Source organism: Lycium ferocissimum, unplaced genomic scaffold, assembly GCF_029784015.1.
Source record: "Lycium ferocissimum isolate CSIRO_LF1 unplaced genomic scaffold, AGI_CSIRO_Lferr_CH_V1 ctg10526, whole genome shotgun sequence".
NCBI lineage: Eukaryota > Viridiplantae > Streptophyta > Magnoliopsida > Solanales > Solanaceae > Lycium > Lycium ferocissimum.
In genome coordinates this window covers 747-27,776 of record NW_026713358.1, presented here as the reverse complement: position 1 = coordinate 27,776, position 27,030 = coordinate 747, and the positions used below count along the sequence as shown (strand labels likewise).

General features: G+C 41.8%; 1 protein-coding gene across 1 annotated transcript; it reads left to right on the top strand.

The window, feature by feature from the left end:
• Nucleotides 1-12,927: 12,927 nt before the first annotated feature.
• LOC132041532 (uncharacterized) lies at nt 12,928-21,202 on the top strand. Its single transcript, XM_059432243.1, has 2 exons — nt 12,928-13,220; nt 20,677-21,202. The coding sequence occupies exons 1-2, from the start codon at nt 12,928-12,930 to the stop codon at nt 21,200-21,202; spliced, it is 819 nt and encodes a 272-aa protein (XP_059288226.1).
• Nucleotides 21,203-27,030: the final 5,828 nt, after the last annotated feature.

The following is a 27,030-nucleotide window of genomic DNA, read 5'->3' as shown; positions in this document are numbered from 1 at the left end:
CCAAATAGATTCGTATAGCCAAAATATCACCTTTATACTAGATTCATACATTCATACCTAATTCGAATTTGCGGCATGTTACATTTTGATTCAAGAATTTCTATGAAATAATCATGGGTTATTGATTGCTAAGCATGGAAACATGATAATCTATCATAAACATCAACAATTTCATCATTAAACTCCATAAATTCTGTTTTTAATACTTTTTCTCCCAAAACCCATGAAAACCCTCTTTGATTCTAGTTATTACTAGGTTAGAATCATGTTTAGGAGACTATAATAACAAGATATAGGGCCAAGGCACTTACTCTACGAGGAAAGATGCCTTCTACAGCTCCAAGTCGCCTCTAATATTGCTCTCAATGAATATAGAACTTATGAGAAAGACTAAGGGTTTTATTTAATAAAACCCTACTGGTTCGATGCACCGTTGCCGCAAAATGGTTGTGTCACCACCCCGCGCCACCACCTCCGTTTTTTATATTGGCGCAAATGCTAAGGCGACTTCTTAGGATCTCCGCTCCGGCGGCGGCACCATCAACGCCCCCCGGCCCGGTACGGCGGCGTCGGTGCCGGCACACCAAGAATCGGTACACGAGAAACCGCTTTCTATTTTCCCTATTTCAATCCCGAAACTGAACTATCATACGGAATCCAAATTATACATACAAAATATGCAGCTATACATAAAAACACGCTACGAACTCTCCCGCGGTCTCGGATTTACCAAATAGGGTCCCGTTGACAAAGTCAACTCTCAAACCACATAACAACTTTGAGACATTTAACAAAAAGTCACTCGAATCAGGTCTAGACACCTCAGGAAGCGTGTCAGCGGTCCCATCGGGTCAAAAGGGAGCTAACCAAGCTCGGAAAAGTGTCAAAAGGGTCGAAAATGCAATAACGACAAAACAGGTCATTACAAGTTATTTATAGTATGCCTTGAAACTATTTTCTATACTTAATAAAAAAAAAGACCAAAAACCTTCTTTTTAAACTCGGGTGGGCTTACGTGGTGTTCTACTTAGGTTAACGCCTTTCGGGTTTTAACCTAGGTGTTCTAGTCCGAAACCCAAAACGTCCAATTTTGGGCAAAACTTTACCATTTTTATTTCTTGAAAATGAGTATTTCTTGCATAAATGACCAATCTTTATTTGTGGAAATATATAAAAAAAAAAAAAAGTTTTTATCAAAAACAATTTATATATACAAGGCATACTATTAGAACTTGTAGGTCAACCGTATTTTACGGATCCTTAATACTGGGGTGCCTAACACCTTCCTCGGGGGATCACCAGAACCCTTACCCAAACTTTGGTATAGATTGGTTTCTTTTAAAACTTAGCCGTTTTAAACGAACCCTTTCGAACTGGTTTTCCTAACTTACCTATAAGTTAGGTGGAGACTCTAAAACAATGTCCATTTAGAGCACCATCCACACAGAAGTATATTTTTTCCTTTTTCCCGGTACGATTGACAACCGTACTTCCTCGGGACACTTTCCTTTTTAAATGAGTCAAGTGCAAATAAGAATCGAAAAAAATATGACCCGCTACAGATGGAAACTCTGCTGGGGATAATTTAAGGTTTTAACCATAAGGGTTCCAATAACTTGTTTACTTTGTATGATATAAATTGTCTAAGTGATATAAACTATTTATGTGTTTAAATTCCCGCAAAATAACTGTCATTCATGCATGCACACTCTGCCACTCCTGGCATTTATTTTACACTTAATTCCAAGGGTGACGTCGCGGGATGAGCTGCGGTCATACCTTCACTAAAAAATCCTTTTGCTATATTCTTTGGAGGTCTCTATGGTCGAGTGGGCATGTGATCATCCCACAGCCCTAGAGGGCCCACCCCCAGCTTGTCCGCTTGGGTAGCTTGTGTCATTTGCATGAAAAAACACTCTAGAATAACTAGTGTAGAGCGAAGCCAAATCCTTACTGATATAGCGCATACAGACCATAGACCGGTTTGGGTATCTCAGGCCTACCTGAATCGGACAGGATAGACGCCTCACTGTGTCCAGATAGTGTAAAAACGTAGAGGCACTGCATCCCACTACTTGCTATTTGGAAGCATTATTGTGCCTTATGTGAAATAAATTGTTGTTCCTGGGGGCGGGGAGCTAACAAGTGTTCTGTCTTGCAGATGTCTCCTAAAGTGCAGTTTGATATGACTGTGGGTCCACCACCAAGATTAGTGATGTGGTGGGAAGTTTTGACTAATGATCAGAAAATAGAGATAAAAGGTTGTGTAGGTCATCTACCTTCATTGATGAGTATGACTGGGGATCCGGGTTTGTTGGAGATTATTACTGGTTATTGGGATAACGTCAGAATGGTGTTCAGATTTGGGGAAATAGAGATGACTCCCACGTTAGAAGAAATTAGAGATGTCTTGGAAAGCGTGGGAAGCGCAAATAGATCCAAAAAGAAGTTAGCCCAAAATATCTTTATCCCTCACAAACCTACTCAAAAAGAAATCAAAGACATGTTTGCCGTCAACAAAGCTGACTGGGCGCAGGGGCCCACAATAGCCTTTAGGGAGTTGTATGGGAGGTATTCATCCAAACAAGGGTATGAAAACCACATCTTGGAGTTTTCTTCATTCCAATCTTGGGAAGCCAACCAAACATTAGCCTTCATTACTTGTCTGCTAGGAACCATGGCATTGCCACTAAATTTTTCCCTAGCCATAGGCACCAGGGTTGCCTTTGTTGCCCATGATGTCCTTATAGGTGTTACAACAAACGGGAATACCAAATATTTTGATATCATCCCTATCATCTTGTCAGACATATACCGAGCTTTAGAAAAGTGTCGCAACCACTATTACCACTTCCAGGGTTGCAACATTCTAGTCTAGTGGTGAATACTCAAGCATTTGGATAAGGATGGTTTACCCTCCCGCCGAGATCCAGCCCAGATAGAGAATGACTTGAGCGTAACTACTATATATTGTATGGTTCAAGACAAAACAGGATAGGCTCACATCTTCTTCAGATTAAGAGAAGAGCACATTAGGTGGAGAGTGCTTGATTTCTACTCCCAGACTGTTTTCGTTAAGAGCCGTAGGCATCCTTATTTACCACTTATGGGCATTAGGGGAATCAGACCCTACGCACTTTTGAGAGTACTTAGACAGTTTGGTATGAGACAAGTCATCCCAAGTGTGGGAGATATGGGAGAGTTTGTGCGAGATTACGAGGACGGTTATATTGAGGGTATAAAGGATGCCAGGAAAGATTGAAAGAATGTGATAAGGGAAGATATTTTGGATGAGGAGCCAAACAATCCAAGTCATGACGAAGACTACTACGAGTGGCTTGGGCCGAGCTAGGCTGGCATCGCTTACTCCGGATCAGATGTCGTACAAGTTTCCCGTAGATAGAGAAGCCGCGAATGCAATTCAGGTTAGAAGAATGAAACAACGGGTAGAAGGGAGAGAAGCGGATCATCAAGCCCAAATAGAATATGAACAAGAGATAATTAAGAGTTTAACAGACGAGGCGGATGCCTCATTGAAGAGTTTAGAATGGCTTGATACATTTGTTAGAGGAGCCATAGATATAGGGACGTCGTTGACTGATGTTCAGAGGGGTCAGTGGATCGGGACAACATTGATGCCAGCCCACGTAGCCATTCAGACCGCCCTTCGAAGGGCTAAGAAGGCACAGACTGAGAGAGAGCAGATTTCGATCCGAGGAGTGGGCATCTTTCGATATTTTTGCATTTGTTTATTCTAAAGTCTTGTAATCCCACTTGGGAAAGATATTATTAATGAAAAGCATTGAGATTTTTATTTTTGGGAATAATAAATTTGTTTTACATATGGCACAATTTTACTTCATGCGTTAGTAGCCTTGGAGTAACGAGGTATAAGAAAATGAATTATATATTGTCTAAATGCTTATTTGATATAACTATTTAAGTGAAAATCATACATATTATTAAAACTCTTGATTGGTCCACATTCCGGACACTACCCAAAAGAAAAACCAAGAAAACAACCCCTAAAACTAAATTTAGCTCCACTTTTAAAAGGTTGATTTGATAATAGGAAATGGAGACTCCAGACAGCATGAATGCGACTTCTCCTTACGCCAACCTAGTCAGTCACGATGAGAACATGGAAGTGACAAGTAAGAAAAACTGACAATGGGACGATAGCATGGCCCTGGCTACTGCTCGAATGAAAGAAGCTGTCCAAACCACTAGGGCGGCCAATGAGAAAACGAAAGAAGTTGAAACTCTCTTAGCCTATGTTGAAGAACTAACTAAGCAACACCCTGCCAATCAGGTAAAATAGGGAAATGTGCCTGAAGCACCGCTTGCGAGTTATGTCCCACTCAGTCAACAAGAAAGGCTTGACCCCATACCTTACGGACATGATGAACTACTTATCTCCAATTTGAAAGTCTATGGAGACCCGCGCGAATCTCAGCTCGAGGAACCTCCGATTTCATGAACAATTGTTCATAGGGCACAAGATCGCATAATTGGGGTACGCTAGTAGAAATGTCCAAACAAGAACTCTTAGAGACTTTGGGGAGTTTTGGAGTGTACGCGCAAAGCCAAAATCTGTTACCACCATGTGCTCCTTCCATGATCCACAAAAAATGCCTCTACCACCGAAGTCGGTCGGGGCATACAACCAATGAGTGTGGAGCACTGGAGAGAAAGTTGATCCAATGGATCGACCAAGGGAGAATTAGCCAACTATCGGAGCCCTACTCTCTCTTGACCTATGACCAAGGAAAAAATCACCCAGAAAAAATATTGAGAGTAAGGTTCTAGAGAAGCGACTTCTCCAAATTTGAGGAATCATATGTCAGGATTCACTCACTACTGCGTAGCGTGAAGAAGATAAGAGCAGTGCCGCAAACCTATCAGAGTCACCCAGGACCTCCAAGAGAAAGGGTTTGCATATTTCACCATGGTCGCCCTAGCCACGACATTGAGGAATGTGTGGATTTCAAGCTTTAATTGGAACACGTCGTGAATGAAGGCCACGTTTGGATTGTCATCAGAAGACAAGGGTAGAAGATGAAGATGAAGAAGACAATGAAAACCTGCTTAGCATGGTTGGATAGAAAAACATAAGTATCCCTTTACTGCTTTCAGTAAGATAGAATATCCCTTTCTTTTTTTATGTAAACGGAACAACGCCGACCTGATATCTCGTTGGGATACATGGGAAGCCTACATAAGGCCTGGTCAGGGTAGATGTTATATCCCGTACTTCGTACATTGGGACAATTCGGGTTAACCATGATAAATTAGGGACAAAACTATTCCGGGATACGAAGTCGAGACTTTAACTACGATTTTGTTTTAAGACATGAGTTGCTTATGATTTTGTGGCATGGAATATTAAGGAAATTTGGGGTCAAAAGTTATTTTTGGAAAGTAATTAGTTCATGAAAATGGAAAAAAAGAAAAGAAAAAAAAGGGGCATGTGGCCGGCCACATGTGGTGTGGGCTATGGCCATATGGAAGTTTAATATGTGTTAATAAAAGATGACAAGGTGATCATTTTCATCACCTTCACCCTTAGAAATTTCAAGAAGCTTGGAGAGAAAAAAATAAGGGGCCATTCGGCCATACCCAACCGAGAAAGAGCAAGGAGAAATAGTGATCAAAAAATTGTTTTCTTCTAGCAATTCAACCAAGTGGAAGGTCCTTATTAAAGTGGAGAAGTTGTTGGAGCAAACAAAACACTCATTCTTGCAAGAACAAGCCCTAGCCGAGTGAAGGAATTGAGTAGAGAAGGTAAGGTTTAATCTTCTCTTTTATATGTTATGGATGGTTTGTGTATGTTGTAGTATGTAGAAATGAATGAAATTCATGAAAATATGGATGTTGAAGTTGAGCCGTGCATGTTGATGTCTAGCCGTGCATATATGATGTTGTGTAGGAATGGTGAATTAATTGCATTTAGCATGTTTGGGTGTTGTTGTAGTGTGTGGAAATGGATGAAAATCATGGAATTTGTGTGTGGAGGTGTTGGCCGAAAATGGGCTGTTTTGTATGTTAGGGAATGAACTAATTTTATGTGGTATTTTGGTTGTTGTCGTCATGGATTCTATGATGATAATGGAAGCTTAATGATTCAAGTTGAAGTTGAAAACGTTGTTGGGCTGTTTTTGAATCTAATGTAACTCTAATGTAGTTTATTGTATTTATAAGAATAATGTTGCTAACGCGTAGATTGTTGGTGTAGTTCATGAGCTCGGAAGAAAGAAAGGTGTCGTTATTGTTCTTGTTGAATTGGGAAGGTTTCGGGTAAAGTAGTATATTATTTGGATTGTTTGAAATATTGTGCGGATTGTTTAAAGTATTCTTGAACATTGTTTGAATGGGTTCGGATTAGTAATTGAACGTATGAGCGTTGATGTTGATTTGAATGTGAGTAGTTGAATTGAATATAATGAAATGTTGAAGTATGTAGAAAGAGTTACAAATGTTAGAATGCATTTTGAATTGATTATTGATGTTGTTAATATGGTTGTTGATGATTTTGGCCGAGTTGAATTCTCGGGGTTGTTGAGTTTATAGGGGAAATGCTGCCCGAATTTCCGTAGACAAAGTGCTAGTTTGGGATTGGAATCCCTAAGTATCTATAGCTAATGTTTGGTATATAATGTTGTTGTTATAGATCGTGGGCAGCCCGAGACTTAAGTTTGGACTAGCTTAGGAAGCGGACGAGGTATGTAAAGCTTACCCTTCCTTTCTTTTGGCATGTCCTAGTGTAAGTAAGCTATGACACGATCCTCGGGGTAACTCTATTCTTACGATCCAAGCATGTTTACGATTCGTATTCATATCTTAATATTGGTATCATTAATGTGGTAGTAATATGGTCTTTATGTCTTTGATATGATTGGATTTGAAATGTTGTATAAACGGTTTTGTTCCTAAAGGGGCTTATGTTTAAAAATGTCCGTAACTTTCATAGACGATTTAACCGGATTGCTTTGATTTGCTCGTAAATGATCCTATAACGTATAATGACTTTAACTTTCATGGGTGGGCCCGGATTGGCTGATGTACATCCGTGGTCCCCAAGATTTTCCTTTGTATAGTCCTAATGACTTGGTTTTGAAAGAACTTAACATGACTTCCATTTTAACTCTCGAGTGTCGACTATTTACTTATCTATCGAGTCTTAAAGATGATTTATGTGCATATGGTTTCTCACTACTCGCTCGTGCAAAGCTCAATATGCCTTTCAACCGAGTCCGGGGCCGGGACACGCATTCGTGCACATTCTACCGCATTGTTCACCGAGTCCCTCACTAGAGGGCGGGACACGCTATATATATATATATATATATATATATATATATATATATATATATATATATATATATATATGATGATATGATGATATGGGGATGGCGGCCAGGATGGCATATGATGATTCCATTCACCGAGTCCCTCACTAGAGGGTCGGGACACGCTATATGTACATGTATATGATGACTTTACTCACCGAGTCCCTAACTAGAGGGCCGGGACACGTTACGTATATGCATATGTATATGATGATTATTTACTCATGTTTATGACATGGACATGCATGATTTGTGTTTCAAAGGTAAGCCTTGTGGTTTCTGGTTACTGTACTCATGTTCCATACTCCTCACTTCAGTACGATTCTGGTTACTGTATTCCATGATTTACATGCTCAGTACTTATTCCGTACTGACCCCCTTTCTTCGGGGGCTGCGTTTCATGCCCGCAGGTACAGATACACGATTTGGTGATCCGCCGGCTTAGGATTCCTGTTCAGCTGCCTTGGAGTGCTCCCTCGTTTCGGAGCCCATATTTTGGTACAGACTCTTTTGTTGTATATGTGTATGTTTATTCAGGGGTACGGCGGGGCCCTGTCCCGTCATATGATTCCATGTTACTCTTAGAGGTCTGTAGACATATGTGTGGGTTGTGGGTAGCACTGTACAGTTGTGTTTGTGGTTTGAATGTTCCCAGGCTATATGTACGATATGTATATATGTATACGCGACGCCGTGCTTTTCTGCATGTTTAAGATCCTGTTATGTTTGCTATGGTATGATTATAGTGGACAGATGTGTACGAGTGCCCAGCTCGGGCGCTAGTCGCGGCCTACGGGGTTGGTTCGTGACAGTAGAAAACTAAGTTTCGGGTAGCATAGGAAAAAACCTTTTCTGTTTATGCCTGAACTACGGATGGACCAGATTTCCCTTTGGTGGGATACATAGGCAGTCTATTTAAGACTAGGTCCTTTTATAATAAAAATTATAAATTCCCCTTAGTACAAGATCGGTAGAAGCAAATCAACCATGAAGACCACTTACAAAAAATCAATATTCCTAAGAACACAAAAAGACCAAAATACCCTCGAAATGTAAATCAATCAACAGTTGAAATAGGATATACGAATCTATGTGCTATAAACTATGAACAATGTGATATTTTGTATTTTGTGCCTAAACTAACACTAACTTGGGAGCCTTTGAGTTGTTTTCTCTTATAGATAGGGGTCGATTCACGGGCACCAGTTACTTGATCAAAAGCTGCTGCAGCGTCCTTAAACTCTCCACAAGAAGAAAAAATGCCTGAGACTTCGCCACCAAACAACAACCAGAACAGAACTGCTTTAGTCGAGGGTACCCCAACAGTTGACATAGCTGGAATGCCTTTGGAAGAGGTCGTTAACCTGCTAATAAGGCAATTAGTTGAGGCTAGAGAAGAAGCAGCCCACCTGAGGGCTAAAAAAGAAAATGCTACTAATATTGAGGCTAGAAGGCCTGCACCCATTTTCCCAACTTTGGACTTACCAATCCCTGACCATTTCCCACAAACTCATACTAGGGCTACTTTTCAAACACTACTATGCCGAAACACCACCCATGTGGGGGATTCCTCCCACCAAGCACCAGTTTTCCAAACACCTGCTCACACTACAACATCTCATAACACAAACACTTATCAAGCTCTTCGGGCAGCGGGAATTCCTACCATCTGCCCCGTGTAACCAAATGTTACTTTTTAAGACCATGTCACCCATATTGACTCCTCACCAGAACTGGAGAACATGGAAATGTTCTTTGAGGCTAGAATAGACAAAATCGAGAAGGAGATGAGGAAGAAAATTGCTGAACTAGAACATGGCTCTAAAAAGAAAGAGGGGCTGAGATACTCTAATTTGTGCATACACCCAGACTTGGGTTTACCAGAAGGTTTCAAAATTCCCAAATTTGACCATTTCAATGGGTCGGCAATTCCAGGGCCCACTTAAGAGCTTATTGCGACCAGTTGGTCAGGAGTGGTGGAAACGAAGCTTTGCTCATGAGATTATTCAGTCGAAGTCTATCAAGAACATCTATGGAGTGGTTAATCTCACAAGGCAATAGTCAATGGAGGACATGGGAGGAGACGGCAAGTTCATTCATGGAGAGATTCCGCTTCAATGTGCGGAAAATGTGCCTGTCGCTTCTCATTGGAAAAAATCCGTCATAAATCGACTGAAACCTACAGAGAATATGCCAGTCGTTGGAGAGACGAGGCGGCACGTGTGCTACCACCTATATAAACTGAATCGAGCTGGTAGCACATTTATACGGTACCAAGAAGCTGATTGTTTTGACAAAATGATAACTATGAAGGGAAGCTCCTTCGCAGAGTTGGTTGCCATTAGGGAAGATATCGAAGATGGCCTAAAAAATGGTAGGATTGTCAGTGTATTGATGAGCGAGAGGCGTGTGTACGATGCACGTGAGTGTCAAAAAGAAGAAAGAGGATGTAGCTTATGTTTCTAGAACTACTAGCCCAAAAACCAAAGGAAAAGAGATAGCCCACAAAAATCAAGACAACTACCAATCGCCTCCACCGACCAGCTATATAACCACTTCACCCCAATATAGCCCGATGTCTGTGTGATACGCACAACCTGGGGCGAAAAGCTCCACAACCAAATTAGCAAATACCAGCGCCTAGCAACTAAGCTCCACGACCAAATTATCGACTGCCAGCACCTAATAACCAAGCTCCACAAAACCAGACTTTCCAAAACCAGCCTCCACCAGCAAACTATGAGGCACCCCAAAAGAAACCTTCAAGAGTATTCACTCTTTTACAAGAATCAAGGGCTAGTTTGTTTTCCAAACTAAGAGACGCCGGTCGAATGAATTTTATTTCACCAAAACCTTCTAACCCTAAGGATCGATGGTACAGGCCAGATTTCACTTGCAGGTATCATTCTTACCAAGTTGGCCATACAACCGAATATTGCATAAACTGGAGGCACAAGCTACACCATATGATTGATAATCATGAGCTTATCCTGGAGCCAACACCTCCAAATGTAGACACAAATCCTCCCCCGAAGCATGGACGGAATCAAATTCACATGATAGAAAGAGGTGACGAATGGAAAAAGAGTCCTGCGATCATTTGTTCAGATATTGAAGGGTTGGAAAGCACCGTCGCCTTAGCAAAAAGAAGTGTTAGGACCCATGGCAAGGAAATCTGAGATTTCCAGTCATCTGCTGTAGCCAAGAAAGAGCCCTTCGTGCTCAAATATCCCTCAATAGTTGCTCGAATTCAGAACGAGCCGTTCGTACTCAAAACATCAGGGCCAGCTAAGAATGCACCTTTTGTGATCAAACCACCGCACCTGACGATGGTCAACAAAGGAAAAGAGGTAGCCACTATGGTTCAGGGTATGACCAGGACTGGAAGGTGTTACGCTCCAGAAGAGCCTGCAGTCGAAGTGCCACGTCACGAAAATCCTCAAAAAAGACCAATCACTGAAGGCGAAGCTGAAAACTTTTGGAGGCAATGCCAGTGAAGGATCATTCGATTGTTGAGCACTTGCATAAGACTCCTGCCAGGATATCAGTAATGTCATTATTACTCAGTTCGTCTCAACATTGCGTAGCGTTAATGAAAGCTTTGGATCAAGTCCAAGTACCCGCCGGCACTACAAGTGAAACATTGGCCGAGATTATAGGGTATGTTGTATGAGTGCATAGGCTATCATTTTTCTGATGACGAATTACCGAGAAAGAGTAGGACCCACAACAAGGACTTACACATAACAGTCAAATGCTGTGATAAGATTATCCATCAAGTGCTGATTGATGGAGGGTCTGGGTTGAATGTATGCCCTGTGACGACTTTGAAATAGCTTGGATATGATATTGGCAAAATCCGCCAGAGTCGAACAAATGTGAAAGCTTATGATGGCGCAACCAGCGACCCAATTAGAGAAATAGATCTACATTTACAAATGGGTCCTGCAGAGTTCGTCATCATGGATATCAAAATGAGCTACAACTTATTATTGGGACGACCATGGTTGCACGCCGCTGGAGTCGTGGCATTTTCATTACACCAGTCTCTCAAATTTATCTGGGATGATCAAGAAGTTGTGATTCACGGTAAGGGAAGTATCCACAACTATCCAGATAATTCGGTACCGAACATAGAGAAGTCACCGGTTGGTACTTATTTTCACATCATCGAATTAGCCATGATAGATCACAGGGGAGATTATGAAGACATCCCTATGATGCCGATCTACAAAATGGTTGCTACGACTATGATAAGAAGTTGGTTTGAGCCCAGGAAAGGTCTGGGAAGGAACTTACAAGGAATTAAAGAACCAGTGAATATAAAAAATGGAAAGTATCGATTTGGGGTTGGATACGAGCCATGTGAGGCAGAAGAAGAAGAAGAAGAAGCAGAACTTGGACCAAGAGGTCCCGTTGAAATGAGAAAGCCATTTCCTCATCTATACCAGTCCTTCACAAAGATGCCCATTGAGTCACAACGAATAAGATCCCGAAGAGGGTTTAAAGACGTTGTTTTGGGAAGAGGAATGCACATGACATCATTGAAGGCTTGAAGCACTGGAGATTCGTCATGTTGAGCCAGGAAAAATGCCGAGTGGATGGACTTCTACCCCGTTGTTCACCTTGCAGTAGAAAGAATGCTCACTTTCAGAAAAAACGGTGAAAGTTAGCTTATCGCCCTTTCATGCTTTTACATTTCATTATTACGTGTTGTTTAATAATGGAAATGGCTCGATATTCCATTGCAAGTCGGGACCACGGTCGTATAACTCTTTTAAATTTCAATGAAAACGCCTCAAAGTTTGCAATAAGACAAAATTGTATGTGTATATATATATATATATATATATATATATACATACAATTTTAAGATTGGTTTTACATGATTGACAACTGTGATGTTTTGATTTACAGTAATAATACAGAAGCCACAAATAATGTCAAGACATGTTATGAAACAAGTAAAAACGACGACGAATAAAACAACAATCAAGAAGAAGAGATAACTGAACCGGAAGGATTGATAGATGTCGAAAAGGAATATGAAAATAGACCAACACCAAACCTAGAGGAAATAAAAGCAGTTAATCTAGGGAATGAGGAATTGATTCGGGAAACCAGAATAAGTGTACATCTGACAGAGATTGGGAAAGAAGGGTATCAGAGCTTGTTGAAAGAGTATGGAAATGTCTTCGCTTGGTCATACACCGATATACTGGGTTTGAGTACGAACACTGTTGCCCATAGGTTGCCAATCCTAGAGGGATTCACCCCGGTAAAACAGAAAATCAGGCAGCCTAAGCCAGATGTCAGCATCTAAATTAAAGAAGAAGTGGAAAAACAGATTTAGTCGGGAGTTGTGGAAGTGACACCATACCCGACATGGTTAGCGAACATAGTCCCGGTACCAAAGAAAGATGGGAAAATAAGGATCTGTGTGGACTATCGTGATTTTAACTGCGCTAGTCCAAGGGATAATTTCCCGCTCCCTAACATTCACATACTTATTAATAATTGCGCCAAACATGAGGTGCAGTCTTTTATGGACTATTACGCAGGTTATCATTAGATACTGATGGATGAGAAAGATGCTCAGAAGACGGCATTCATCACACCATGGGGGGTGTATCATTATCGGGTTATGCCTTTTGGGCTCAAGAGTGCTGGCGCTACTTACATAAGGGCAATCACCGCCATCTTTCATGATATAATGCATAGAGAGATTGAGGCATATGTGGATGACGTCGTCATCAAGTCCCGAGTGGGTAATGATCATCTTGAGCATTTGAGAAAATTCTTCGATAGACTTCGCAAATACGATTTAAAGTTAAATCCTGCTAAGTACGCATTTGGAGTGCCTGCCGAAAAGTTGCTAGGATTCATAGTCAGTCACCGTGGTATTGAGTTGGATCCCACAAAGATCAAAGCAATTCAAGAACTCCCACCACCAACGACAAAGAAAGAGGTCATGAGTTTCCTAGGAAGGTTGAATTACATTGGGCGCTTCATTGCCCAGTCCACCGTAATCGTAGAACTAATTCTCAAACTCCTCAAGAAATATGCTACGACTAAAGGGATAGAAGATTATTAGACAGCCTTCAACACAATCAAAAGATACCTGTCAAATCCACCCGTTTTAGTCCCGCCAAGATCGAGAAGCCATTTACTGCTGTATATGTCAGTATCAGAGAATGCTTTTGGGTGCATGTTGGCACAAAATGACGAAACAGGCAAGAAAGAGAGAGCCATCTATTACATCAGTAAGAAGTTCACACCCTGTGAATCCAGCTATTACTTGGTGGAAAAGACGTGTTGCACTCTGACCTGGGTGTCTCAGAAATTAAGACATTATATGTAACGATCCAACCCCGTAGGCCGTGACTAGTGCCCGAGCTGGGCACTCACACGTGCTCATTAACCAGATTCGGCATACAAACGACCCATACATTCATAAAAACCAAACATGGCTCCAAACTGACGCATACAAACCAATATACTGCACAGAAGTCGGCAAGGCTATCATATTATACATACATATCAAAGCATACATACACGCGGCCGATAAGGGCACGCCACGGCGACGGGGCCGCCCAACACACCACACAACGCGTCCGAACAAAACCGTACATAACCCACATCTAGGCTACCGGACCTCTAGTACGAGACAACGAATCACATGACGGGACAGGGCCCCGCCGTACCCCTGAATAAACATAAACATATACAACGGAAGTGTATATATACCAAAATGTAGGCTCCGGAACAAAGGGAGCACTCCGAACAGCAGAATGGAAATCCTACGCCGGCGGATCACCAAAATGTGTATCTGTACCTCGGGCATGAAACGCGACCCCCGAAGAAAGGGGTCGATATCGGAATATGTGCCGAGTATGCAAAGCGGGGGGGTACGAAAACGAAGTCATAACCGAAGTAAAGTGTACCGAACGCGAGCATAATAATCCGAATACCAACGTACTTACATCTGACATCCAAATCATACATAAAGGGTTCAGAAGACAATTAGGATAACCAGAATGCCAAAATACTTCGCTTTCTTTTGAAAAAAACATTTCTGTCTCATACATACGGAAAATCAAACATATCATATGAGCTGACATTAACCGACTAATCATAATCCAGACTGTCAAAATCACATATACACATACCGCGGTCAAGTACCCAGCGGTCAATGTCACATATACACATACCGCGCCAAGAACCCGGCGCACATCACATATATACACACCGCGCGCCAAGAACCGGCGGCAATATCACATATACACACACCGCGGTCGTGTACCCACGGTCAACATCACATAGTGCGCGATATCACAACCGGCCGGGACTCGGCGAAAGAAGTAATAACAGAATGCACAAGCAGAATCATAAGTAACCAAATACAATTTAAAACATTTTCAAAGACTTAATAGGTTAATCGAAATGAACCCTCACTTATGTGCCAAAAACAGTAGTCAAATCAGATTTCCTTCCGAATATCGCTCGGGAACATATCAAACCGAACTTCGGAAACCAAGGTTACGTATCAAAATCATATCCATAGGAATCATTATGTCGGACTCAACAGACAAATATATAATCATACTCAGGGTCGGAAAGGTAGTCATTTTGAATTGTTTCAAAAGCCATCAGAATTACACAGAAGAAGATCGCGGGACCCACGGACGAGCGTCAACCCAATCCGGACCCGCCTACGAAAATCATGGTCATCATATGTTATCGAATCGCTATTACAAACTCAAAAGATAGGTAAACTGCTCGTACTTGAAATTGGAATAATAGTCATATCATATCCTTTCAAAAATCGTCAGAAGTACATAAGGAAAGTCACGGGACCCACGAACGGGTGTCGACCCGAGCCGGGCCCGCCTATGGAAAACATAGTCATCATACATCATGGAATAATTTTTTAGCATATTGAAGCGATCGGTTACGTACTCGTGAAAGTTACGGACTTTCGTAGTTTTCGGAATCATTTAGGAACAAAATTCTTTTAAAAACCAAACTTTTATGCAACTTTTGAAACTTAGTCATACAAAAGACATAAGGGCCAATATGTCATCTTATCAAGTATTCGAAGACCAAGAAACAAATAAGAATCACAGACATGGTCGGATCGCAAGAGTAGAATTTCCTCGAGGCTCGTGTCATAGCCTATTTACGACTAAGGCATGCCAAAGAAGGAAGGATTGAGCTTTACATACCTCGTCTGCTCTCCAAGCTAATCCAAACTCCAACCTATGTCTCGGACTCCCCGAGGTCTTTCTTCTTCAACTTCACAATTAGGTTAGGGTTTGCAAACGACACAACGGATAGTTGGATGACCCGAACAACACTTTCACGTCGCTTAGGGACCTCAAATTAGTGGATTTACATCAACGAAATATTTTTTGAATGGCTAAATCTTGGTCTTACTTTTTCCTCCCTTTGGCCGAATGGTTAGGTTGTTGTTCTTCAACTTTCTTGATTTTTCTAAGTATGTAGAGAATGGAAAAGATCACTACTTAGTCATCTTTTATAACCACACACATATTACACAAGTGTCCATGGCCCACACATGTGTTGGAACAATTAAAATTGGCCACAAAAATGTGTGGGGCCATTTGAAGACCACACGGCCACAAGGCCATTTTGCATGATTTCCAACTTCCAACAATTCCACTTTTGGTCCCAAATTTTCCTAGTTGTTCCATGCCAACAAATTCATGAGCAATTTAGGTCCTAAAACAAAATCGAAGGTCAAAAGTCTCGACTTTGCATCCCGAATAGTTTTATCTCCAACCTATCATAATGTGCAAAAATGCGGGATATAACATCCTCCCGCCTTTAGAACATTCGTCCTCGAATGTTAAATTAACCTTACAGATCTTATAAGAATTTGGGGAGTTTCTTTTACAATTATCACAAATACTTCATACATCAATCAAGATAACCAATTAAGGAATCTATATTACCTGTATTTGCGTCTGGTAGAGCCTCCTGATCCTGTCTACGAGTCAACGCATATAGGCGGTTCGATGAACCGCCAGAACTGGAGGCTCCGCCACGGCCTCTGCCACGGCCTGCTGGTGCCGGCATGCCCCGCCCCATTGGGCGCGCGTAGTCGCGGAAGGTGAAGACGAACCCCGAATCGACCGTGGGCCGAGCCCTCCCCGCCGCCCCCGAGGACAATCTCTCATGAAGTGGCCCTGCTGGCCACAGGTAAAGCAAGCACCCATGGCACGACGACAATCCCCCCTAGAGAGGCGTCCCCTACAGTGAGGACATAGGGGTAGGGGTGGCCTCAACTGGCTGGAACCTATGTCCATTTGTGAGCCCGAAGCTCTGGAGCTTTGACCTGCCCCTGAATACCCCGCATCATCTGGGCTCCGGCCGGTGAACCGGGGGTGTGCTCGTCCGACTAGGAAGCGGTGTCGGCTATGCCGGCCGGCGAGGCCGCTCGCCGAGACTCTCCGAGTATCCCGGCGATCTAGCCCTCTTCGGGATGGCCCCCATCATACTCCCTGACGGCCGACGCCCGTGTCTCGTCCCTTCATACTCGGGGCGTGTGCTCGAATCCGCGCGATGTCCATCCTCGATCGGGCCGCCATCGTACAACCGTCAACCAGGTAATCATCCAGCCCTATCACAAATCGGTGCATCCGATCCGTCATATCGGCTACATAAGCAGGCGCATATTTGGCCAATGAATCAAACTCCAAACTATACTCCCGGACGCTCCTCGCCCTCTCGCGATCGGCAGTGAATTGCCTACCCCCGGCTCGCCGCGGCTGCGGGGGCGTAAAAATGGGCAAGCGAAGGCCTCTCGAACTCGCCCCATACCGCCGGAGGGGCACCTCGCCTAGACAAGATTCAAGACTCATACCACTAGCCGCCACATCCCGCAACCGATAGGGGACGCCATCTCAACCGACTGCTCTCGGAAGCACTAATCAATCGCAGTGGTACGCCGCATCCGTTGATGAACTCGAGGGTCCTCTCGCGGGCTTTGACCCGAAAAACTCTGGCGGGCCACAAAGCAGAAAATCACGGCCCTCTGACCGTCATATCTATCCGCACGATCACCCCCTGATCCGTGCCTGTGAACCTGGGCCGCCATCAATTCGGTCCAATAACCGACCGCATCTCGCATCGCCCGATCCTCCGCCCCTCGGCCGGGGAGCCGGGGGCGCGGTACCGGTGCCGCGAGCCGGGGTGGAGCCGCCCGTCCCGGCACCGTGGTCGCCCAAGACTCTCCGATACCGGAGGCGAGCAACTCCAGCCGCCGAGGCACACCCTCCGCCTGCCGGGCACAGCCCTAGCAGCCATCCGGCCCGCCGGGTCTCGCGCCGCGCTCGTAGACTTGCCCTTCGGCCACTGCCGCCTTCCTCGAGGCATCGCCGAAAACATAACATTCCGTCGAGAAGAGTCATCCTGATAACACAGCTCTATCGCACGATCTAAGATCAGAAGGAAAGATAACATCCTAAATGTCCTGTAGCCTCTCGTTTATAGATGTGGTGCACAACACACCGATAAATAAGACTCGACGAGACACGGTCTGTAGACATTCCGAGGACGAATCGCTCGATACCACTTCGTCACGACCCAACCCCGTATCGTGACTAAGTGCCCGAGCCGGGCACTCACACGTGCTCATTAACCGTATTCGGCATACAAACGACTCATACATTCATAAAAACCAAACGTGGCTCCAAACTGACACATACAAACCAATATACTGCATAGAAGTCGGCAAGGCTATCATATTATACATACATATCAAAGCATACATACACGCAGCCGATAAGGCTGCCACGGCGGATGGGCCGCCCAACACAGCTCACACAACGCGTCCGAACAAAACTGTACATAACCCACATCTATGTCTACGTACCCCAGTACGTAACAACAATCACACGACGGGACGGGGCCCCGCCGTACCCCCGAATAAACATAAACATATACAACGGAAGTGTATATATACCAAAATGTAGGCTCGAACAAAGGGAGCACTCCGAACAACGAATGAAAATCCTACGCGGATCACCAAAATGTGTGTCCGTACTGCGGGCATGAAACGCAACCCCAAGAAAGGGGGTCGGTGCGAATTATGTACCGAGTATGCAAAGCAGGAAGTACAGAAAACGAAGTCATAATCGAAGTAAAGTGTACCGAACGCGAGCATAATAATTCGAATACCAACGTACTTACATCTGACATCCAAATCATACATAAAGGGTTCAGAAGACAATTAGGATAACCAGAATTCCAAAATGCTTCGCTTTATTTTGAAAAAAACATTTCTGTCTCATATATACGGAAAATCAAACATATCATATGAGCTGACATTAACCGACTGATCATAATCCAGACTGTCAAAATCACATATACACATACCGCGGTTAAGTACACAGCGGCCAATGTCACATATACACATACCGCGGCCAAGAACCCAGCGACAATATCACATATACACACACCGCGGCCAAGAACCCAACGGCAATATCACATATACACATACCGCGGTCAGGTACCCAGCGGTCAACATCACATAGTGCGCACGATATCACAACCGGCCCGGGACTCGGCGAAAGAAGTAATAACGTAATGCACAAACGAATCATAAGTAACCAAATGCAGTTTAAAACATTTTCAAAGACTTAATAGGTTAATCGAAACGAACCCTCACTTATGTGCCAAAAACAGTAGTCAAATCAGATTTCCTTCCAAATATCGCTCGGGAACATATCAAACCGAACTTCAGAAACCAAGGTTACGTATCAAAATCATATGCATAGGAATCATTATGTCGGACTCAACAGACAAATATATAATCATACTCGGGGGTCGGAAAGGTAGTCATATTGAATTCTTTCAAAAGCCATCAGAATTATACAGAGGAAGATCGCGGGACCCACGGACGAGCGTCAACCCAATCCGGACCCGCCTACGAAAATCATGGTCATCATATGTTATCGAATCGCTATTACAAACTCAAAAGATAGGTAAACTGCTCGTACTTGAAATTGGAATAATAGTCATATCATATCCTTTCAAAAATCGTCAGAAGTACATAAGGAAAGTCGCGGGACCCACGAACGGGTGTCGACCCGAGCCCGGCCCGCCTATGGAAAACATAGTCATCATACATCATGGAATCACTTTTGAGCATATTGAAGCGATCCGGTTACGTCGCAACATGAAAGTTACGGACTTTCGTAGTTTTCAGAATCATTTAGGAACAAAATTCTTTTAAAAACCAAACTTTTATGCAACTTTTGAAACTTAGTCATACAAAAGACATAAGGGCCAATATTTCATCTTATCAAGTATACGAAGACCAAGAAACAAATAAGAATCACAGACATGGTCGGATCGCAAGAGTAGAATTTCCTCGAGGCTCGTGTCACAATTAGGCTAGGGTTTGCAAACGACACAACGGATAGTTGGATGACCCGAACAACACTTCCACGTCGCTTAGGGACCTCAAATTAGTGGATTTACATCAACGAAATATTTTTGGAATGGCTAAATCTTGGTCTTACTTTTTCCTCCCTTTGGCCGAATGGTTAGGTTGTTGTTCTTCAACTTTCTTGATTTTTCTAAGCATGTAGAGAATGGAAAAGATCACTACTTAGTCATCTTTTATAACCACACACATATTACACAAGTGTCCATGGCCCACACATGTGTTGGACCAATTAAAATTGGCCACAAAATGTGTGGGGCCATTTGAAGACCACACGGCCACAAGGCCATTTTGCATGATTTCCAACTTCCAACAATTCCACTTTTGGTCCCAAATTTTCCTAGTTGTTCCATGCCAACAAATTCATGAGTAATTTAGGTCCTAAAATAAAATCGAAGGTCAAAAGTCTCGACTTTGCATCCCGGAATGATTTTATCTCCAACCTATCATAATGTGCAAAAATGCGGGATATAACATTATATGGCTGCATACACGACTCATTTGATCTCAAGCATTAGCAGATTTATTGGCAAGAAGCCCAGTAGATGACAACTCCGTACCTTTGTGGACTTACTTCCCGGATGAAGAAGTGATGACAATTGAGGGCGAAGAAAATGAAGATGAATCCGGCTGGAAAGTATACTTTGATGGAGTGGTCAACTTTAAAGGATCAGGAATCAGAGCCGTTTTGTTTCAGACTTAGGCCAATATTATCCAGTGGCCACCAAGTTGAACTTCAGCTGCACCAACAATATGGCTGAATACGAAGCTTGCATCATACGTCTTCGTTTAGCCTTTGACATGGATGTGCGAAACCTTCAGGTAATTAGCGACTCGGATTTGTTGATTCATTAGGTTCGAGGACAATGGGCCACCAAAAAATGAGAAGATCATACCGTATGTTGGACTTGTGCAAAGACCAGCAGATCGGTTCCAAGAAGTCAAGTTCAAACATATACCAAGAACCAAGAATGAGTTTGCTGATGCATTGGCGACAATAGCATCCATGATTCAACATCCTGATAGTAAATACATTGATACTGTCAGAGTCGAAATCAGATATCAACCAGCTCACTGTGCTTTTATAGAAGCAGAGATCGATGGAAAACCTTGGTACGTTGACATTAAAATGTACTTGGATAAAGGAGAATATCCTGAAGGAATCACCATCAATCAAAAGAAGACTATCAGGAAGTTAGCAAATGGTTTCTTCCTCAATAATAATGTTCTGTACAAAAGAACCCCGGATCTGGGATTGCTTAGATGTGTTGACTCCGTCGAAGCTACAAGATTGATTGAAGAAGTGCATGCTGGAACCTGTGGGGCTCACATGAATGGGTTCGTGCTAGTGAAGAAAATCGTAAGAACAGGTTATTACTGAATGACCATAGAGAACGATTGTAGCAAATTCGTCCAGAAATGCCACAAGTGTCAAATTCATAGAGACTTGATAAAGGTCCCACCAACAGAACTGAATGTTATGATGTCGCCCTGGCCGTTCGCCGCTTGGGGCATGGATGTCATAGGACCGATTGAGCCAGCTGCGTCAAACAAGCATCATTTTATTTTGGTCGCCATAGACTACTTCACCAAATGGGTGGAAGCGGCATTTTATGCATCAGTAACAAAGAAAGTAGTAGCGGATTTTGTGCACAGCAACATCATATGCCGATTCGGCATCCCAAAACCGATCACAACAGACAATAGGGTTAAACTGAATAGCTACTTGATGAAAGAAATGTGTGCGCAATTCTGAATGACACACCGAAATTTGATCACATACCGGCCACAAATGAATGAAGCTGTGAAAGCCAACAAAAACATCAAGAAGATCCTCAGAAAGATGATTGATAACTACAAAGACTGGCATGAACAACTGCCATATGCATTGCTGGGATATCGCACAACCGCCAGAACTTCAACTGAAGCCAGTCCGTACCTGCTGGTCTATGGTACTGAGGCCGTGATACTAGCCGAAGCAGAAATCCCTTCACTTCGAATCATACAAGAAGTTGAATTAGACGACACAGAATGGATCCGCAAGAGGTATGAACAACTAGCTTTGATAGATGAAAAGAGGATGATTGTCGTTTGCCACGGTTAGCTGTACCAACAAAGAATGGCACGAGCTTTCAACAAACATGTGAGAACTAGACTTTTCCAAATAGGGCAATTAGTGCTCAAGCGGATATTCCCAAATCAAGAACAATACAAAGGAAAGTGTGCACCAAACTGGTAAGGGCCCTATATAGTGCGGAAAGTATTATCAGGAGGAGCAGTTGTCCTCTTGAAATGGATGGTCAAGAGTGGCCAAGAGCAATAAATTCAGACGCCATCAAAAGATACTATGTGTAAGAAGAAAACGACTTCAGAGATTCGTAGCTTTAGTTTTATTTGCTTGTAATTGCATTTCCATTCCTTGTAATTTTACATTTTTAGTAGAAAACCAAAACCAAACCTTATGTACGAACTACGCAAGGACCTGATTCCCCATACTTATAAGGGGATACGTAGGCACTTTTCCAAGCTCAGTCTCTTTAACCCAAAAATCCAAAATCATGTATTCTGAACTACGTTATGAACTGATTCCCATTTGGGATACGTAGGCGCTCTTTGAGTTCGGTCTCACCAAAAAAAAAAAAAAACAAAAAAAAATTTTTTTTTTGCCCCGAACTACGTTATGACCTGATTCCCATTTGGGATACGTAGGCGCTCTCCTGAGCTCGGTCATTCCAAACAAAATTCCCAATAAACCTTAAGAAAACCTCAAAAATGCTTTAGCAAGAGAAATATAAAGGTAACCCCACATGGAAACTGGGGATCCAGAATCAACAAGTACACCCTTACACCGGGGCAGAATTTTTGAGAAGCTCTCAAAAATTCCTTCGACATGGCGAAATCCGGTTTTATACAAAGATGTATATAAACTGGGGCAAAATTTTACAAAGGGATTCAAAAAATTTAGTGCAAGACAAGATCAAGACGAAAAGAAGTGATAGAAGACTTTGTTCGAGTAATCAATGTCATGACATTAAAAGGCTACGTATAAAATATATCATTTTAAAAAAAATACATATATACCACTACTACAGATTTATTACTGCAAATATATATGTTTTCAAAAAATCATCGCCCAAAGAATTTCCTCTTTGCGAAAGCAAAAGATTTTCAAGGAAAATGAGCATTCTTTCCTGCCAAAGTGTGAACGGTAGAAATCCACATGCAGGAAGAGTGGTCGACGATATAGGAAACTCACTAATTTTTCTGTGGATGCAGGAACAAACAAGCAAGGATATTTTCACTAACTTGTTTTCTAGAAATGTTTGAAACAGGGATAACAATAACAAAGAAAAATGAAGAAGAAATCTCAAGAAGAAATGGCAAAAAGGGGTATCCACAAAAAGGGTAACGAAATTCTCCTTAAGTAAAGTTGTTTTACACTGACGAGTTTGTTCATTTTGCAGAGCACAAAAATTTTTAGAAAGAGAAAAATTATTACAGTTTTAAGACTACTGAAAGATATAATCACGGCTTACCAAAGCCTAGTCTCCACTAAACAGTATTGTATCAAGGTATTGAGACCTCGGCCTAGACGTCGTATGGCTTGCCTTAATACATTGACTGATTAGACATCTTAAATTTGGTAAGCACAGCTCTCGCCTGAATCAGGTGACATAATTCTGACATCAAATTTAAGATCGTCGACAAGGAATGTCAGCAAAGATGAATTAATTCTTGCCCAAAGGGTGGTTACAGTTTTTCATCCTGACAACCTATGATTTGAAGACAAAGAGTTGATATCGGCATTGTAGTGTCGTATTCACTGAGAAAGAGTCTAGTACTTTTGGAAGATGTGAACCCTGTCGACGGGCGGGTATTCTTCCCCGGAGTCAAAAAAGAAAAGTGTCAGTCTTACCACTAAGGTAGGCTTCGTTCCTCAAAATGACGATATGGATTAAACGACTTCGTGCCGAACGGGCTGTAGTCGCCATCCATATATAGCCAAAAATAGGTAGCATAATTTTGAGGATGATGTCCACAATTGTTGAAATACGAATGTGATTCCTAAATCAAGATTTGCGGTCGCTACTGCAGTTTATCCCAAGTTAATGTAATTCTGGTTCAGGGATAACGATTGTCATGAGAAAAGGCCCCGCACTTGAGTATGCAGTTGTTACCTTGAATATTCTGACTAAATGTTGTAATTCTAGACACAGAGGTTAGTAGTCATCAAGAAAGGAATATGATATTGCTCTCTGACATACAATCTTCATTTGGGTATTTTTGTCTATAAGTGATGTAGTCCCGAACTAGTATACTGCGCACTTCGTATGACGATAATGGTGCAGTCGACACGAGATTTGCGACAATCACCGCAGTATGTGAAAATGATGTGATCTCAAATTTTCAGGGGTAGTAGACGTCATAAGAAACAAAAATTACTTTGCACTTGGAAACATGGACTTCATTAATAGCATCCTGCTAGCGAAAACAAAAACCGGACCGGGGTGTGTAGTTTTCGCAAAAAATGCGATATAGCCCGACCCAGATCCCCACAAAAGTTATCATTGAACAATGAAAACATCTGAAAATGATGAGAAAAGAGCCGGCCAAAGTGTGATGATCATTATCCAAAGTAGTCAAAAGGTTATTTTTCAAAAAAAAAAAAATACATGAAAGCACACACTTACAGGAGAAGAAGAAAGAAAAGGGACAAGCATTTGCAAAAAGACAGACATAATATCGGAGGATGACAAGTCAACGTCAACAAAAAGGAAAAATGCCGCTCAGGTATGACTACGTTAAGATCAAATTTTTCGATTAACTAGCATTTTTTATTAACTAACACGCATGACTCAGCATTTGGAGACGAGCTAGAAGCTACAGAGGACAGAAGAAAAAAGCTGGATTCAGAACATGAGGAGCATACGTGGAACTTTTTCTTGGGAAACTGGTCAGAAACTGTGTACGAGAGTCAAGCTTTCTACACTAGGGATTGGAAAATCACTTCAAACATCAACACTCATAAATCCTTTTCAAAAACCGCCTTCGGTTCAGATTTTCAACCGTAAATAGCCAAAGGGATTCCCACATAAAGGGATATTCCTTTTTGGGCTATCAAGTCGAACTACAATTGGCCTGATTCTCAAAGTCAAGGATATGTAGGCTACTCAAGTTTCGAGTATCGGCCATATTCCTATAATTATCTCGGGACACCTCGAGATAGTTTAACGAAAATTCCTTACTTTATAGTCCTCACAGAGTCAGAACTACAAACAGCCTGAATTCTTATATAACCTGAGATATGTAGGAAGTCCAGAAACCGGGGTCCGGCCATACTTTTGAAATCTTGCGCAAAGAAAGCTGTAATTTCAATTATTCGGTAAAAATTAAGTTTGTCAACTTCGTAGCTCAAGGATGGCTTTGCCATCCTCGAACTCCGAAGGGGCAGTTGTTGACACCAAATTTTCACCTCATAAGATGCGTATTTTAATATTTTAAATTTCCCGAGTCAAAGACGGAGCAATGATGCACCCTTAAAAATTAAAATTTTAAAAGTCCCGAGAAAATTGTAAAACTGAAGTTTAATTATTATTTCATAAAAATTGACAATTACAAGAAAATTACGAGTTATTTACTTTCACAAACATGTTTTGAAATAAAGATAAATATCCCGCTCCGTCTTAGTTGGGAAAATTACTAATTAAAACGATGTATGAATTACAGCTCATTTTGACCCCATTTTTCACATTTTTAAATATTGCTCGGAACTATGTCAATATTGGGCTTGTTTTAAAGCTTGGGTTTTAAAAAACTACGTATTATAAATCTTATTTTCGTCAAAAGTTATTTTACGAGGAAGTTGTAGACGAATACATTTTTTAAAGAATATGTAATTTATTTTTTTAAATGAGTAAAATGTTTGGAAAAGGTGTTTTCATTAAAAGGAAGGGTTAATTTAAACCTTTTAAAAACTAAGAGGGGGGAATTTATTAAAAAGGGGGAGTGAAAGTTTATTAAAAATAAACTTTTACGCCCTCCCCCCTGTCATGACCCAACCGCCATGACTGGCACCCATCTAAATCCTAGTGGGCGAACCAACATACAAGACCCCTATTCATTCAATCCAGTTTTATATTAACAAAGCTAAACAGTATTACTCATACAAACATCAAAAGAACAAAATAAGTCATGCCATAAATTCTGAAATAAGTGCGGAAGTTTTAACTATTACAATCCCCAAAATTCGAAAGTCATCGTACAGGACTCTAATCTAAAACATGTCTAAGAAACTGAAGTCATAACAATTAAATGAGCATAATGTCCAGAGTACGAAAAGACATCATAGCAAGAATATCTTCGGGCGGCCTGGCATGGGAAGAAGCTCACCCTAAAATCTGTCAACAAATATCCTCCATGCAAGATGTGAGGACGAGCAACAGTCTCTATATCACAATCTGCACTCAAAATAATGCAACAAAGTAGTATCAGTACAAACACTATGTACTGGTAGATATCATAGGCCGACTAAGATTAGTATCATGCATATTCCATAAAATCAATAGAATAAAACAAACCAGTCAACATACATGAATATCAATAAATCACAGCAAGTCAACCAAGGAAAATCAAAATCAAATCACTAGGATTTCAAGCATCACAATCACATAAGCCAGAACGAAAATAAATTTACCACAATAACCTCACTCGCTGTACATACATGCTATCTGATGTCATAGCTCAGTAGTCATGACCTGCAAGGGACCCATGGTGTCCATGTACCACTCATTCCGGATTCACTTGTTATATCCCGTATTTCGTACTTTGGAACAATCCGGTTTATCTATGGTAAGTTTGAGACAAAACCATTTCGAGATACAAAGTCGGGACTTTTGACCTTCGATTTTGTTTTAAGACCTAAAGTGTTCATGAATTTGTTGGCAAGGAACAATTAGGAAAATTTGAGACCAAAATTGGAATTTATGGAAGTTGAAAATCATGCATTTTTCTCTTGTTTGGCCGTGTGGTGTGGGGTTTGGCCCACACAATTTGTGGACAATTTTGATTGGTCCAACACTTGTGTGGGCCAAGGGACACATGTACAAGTCTTGTTAGTATATAAAAATGACTTCTAAGTCATCTATGCTCATTCCCACACTTAGAAAATAAAACAAGAAGTTGAAGAACCAAGAGGGAGGCTCTCGGCCA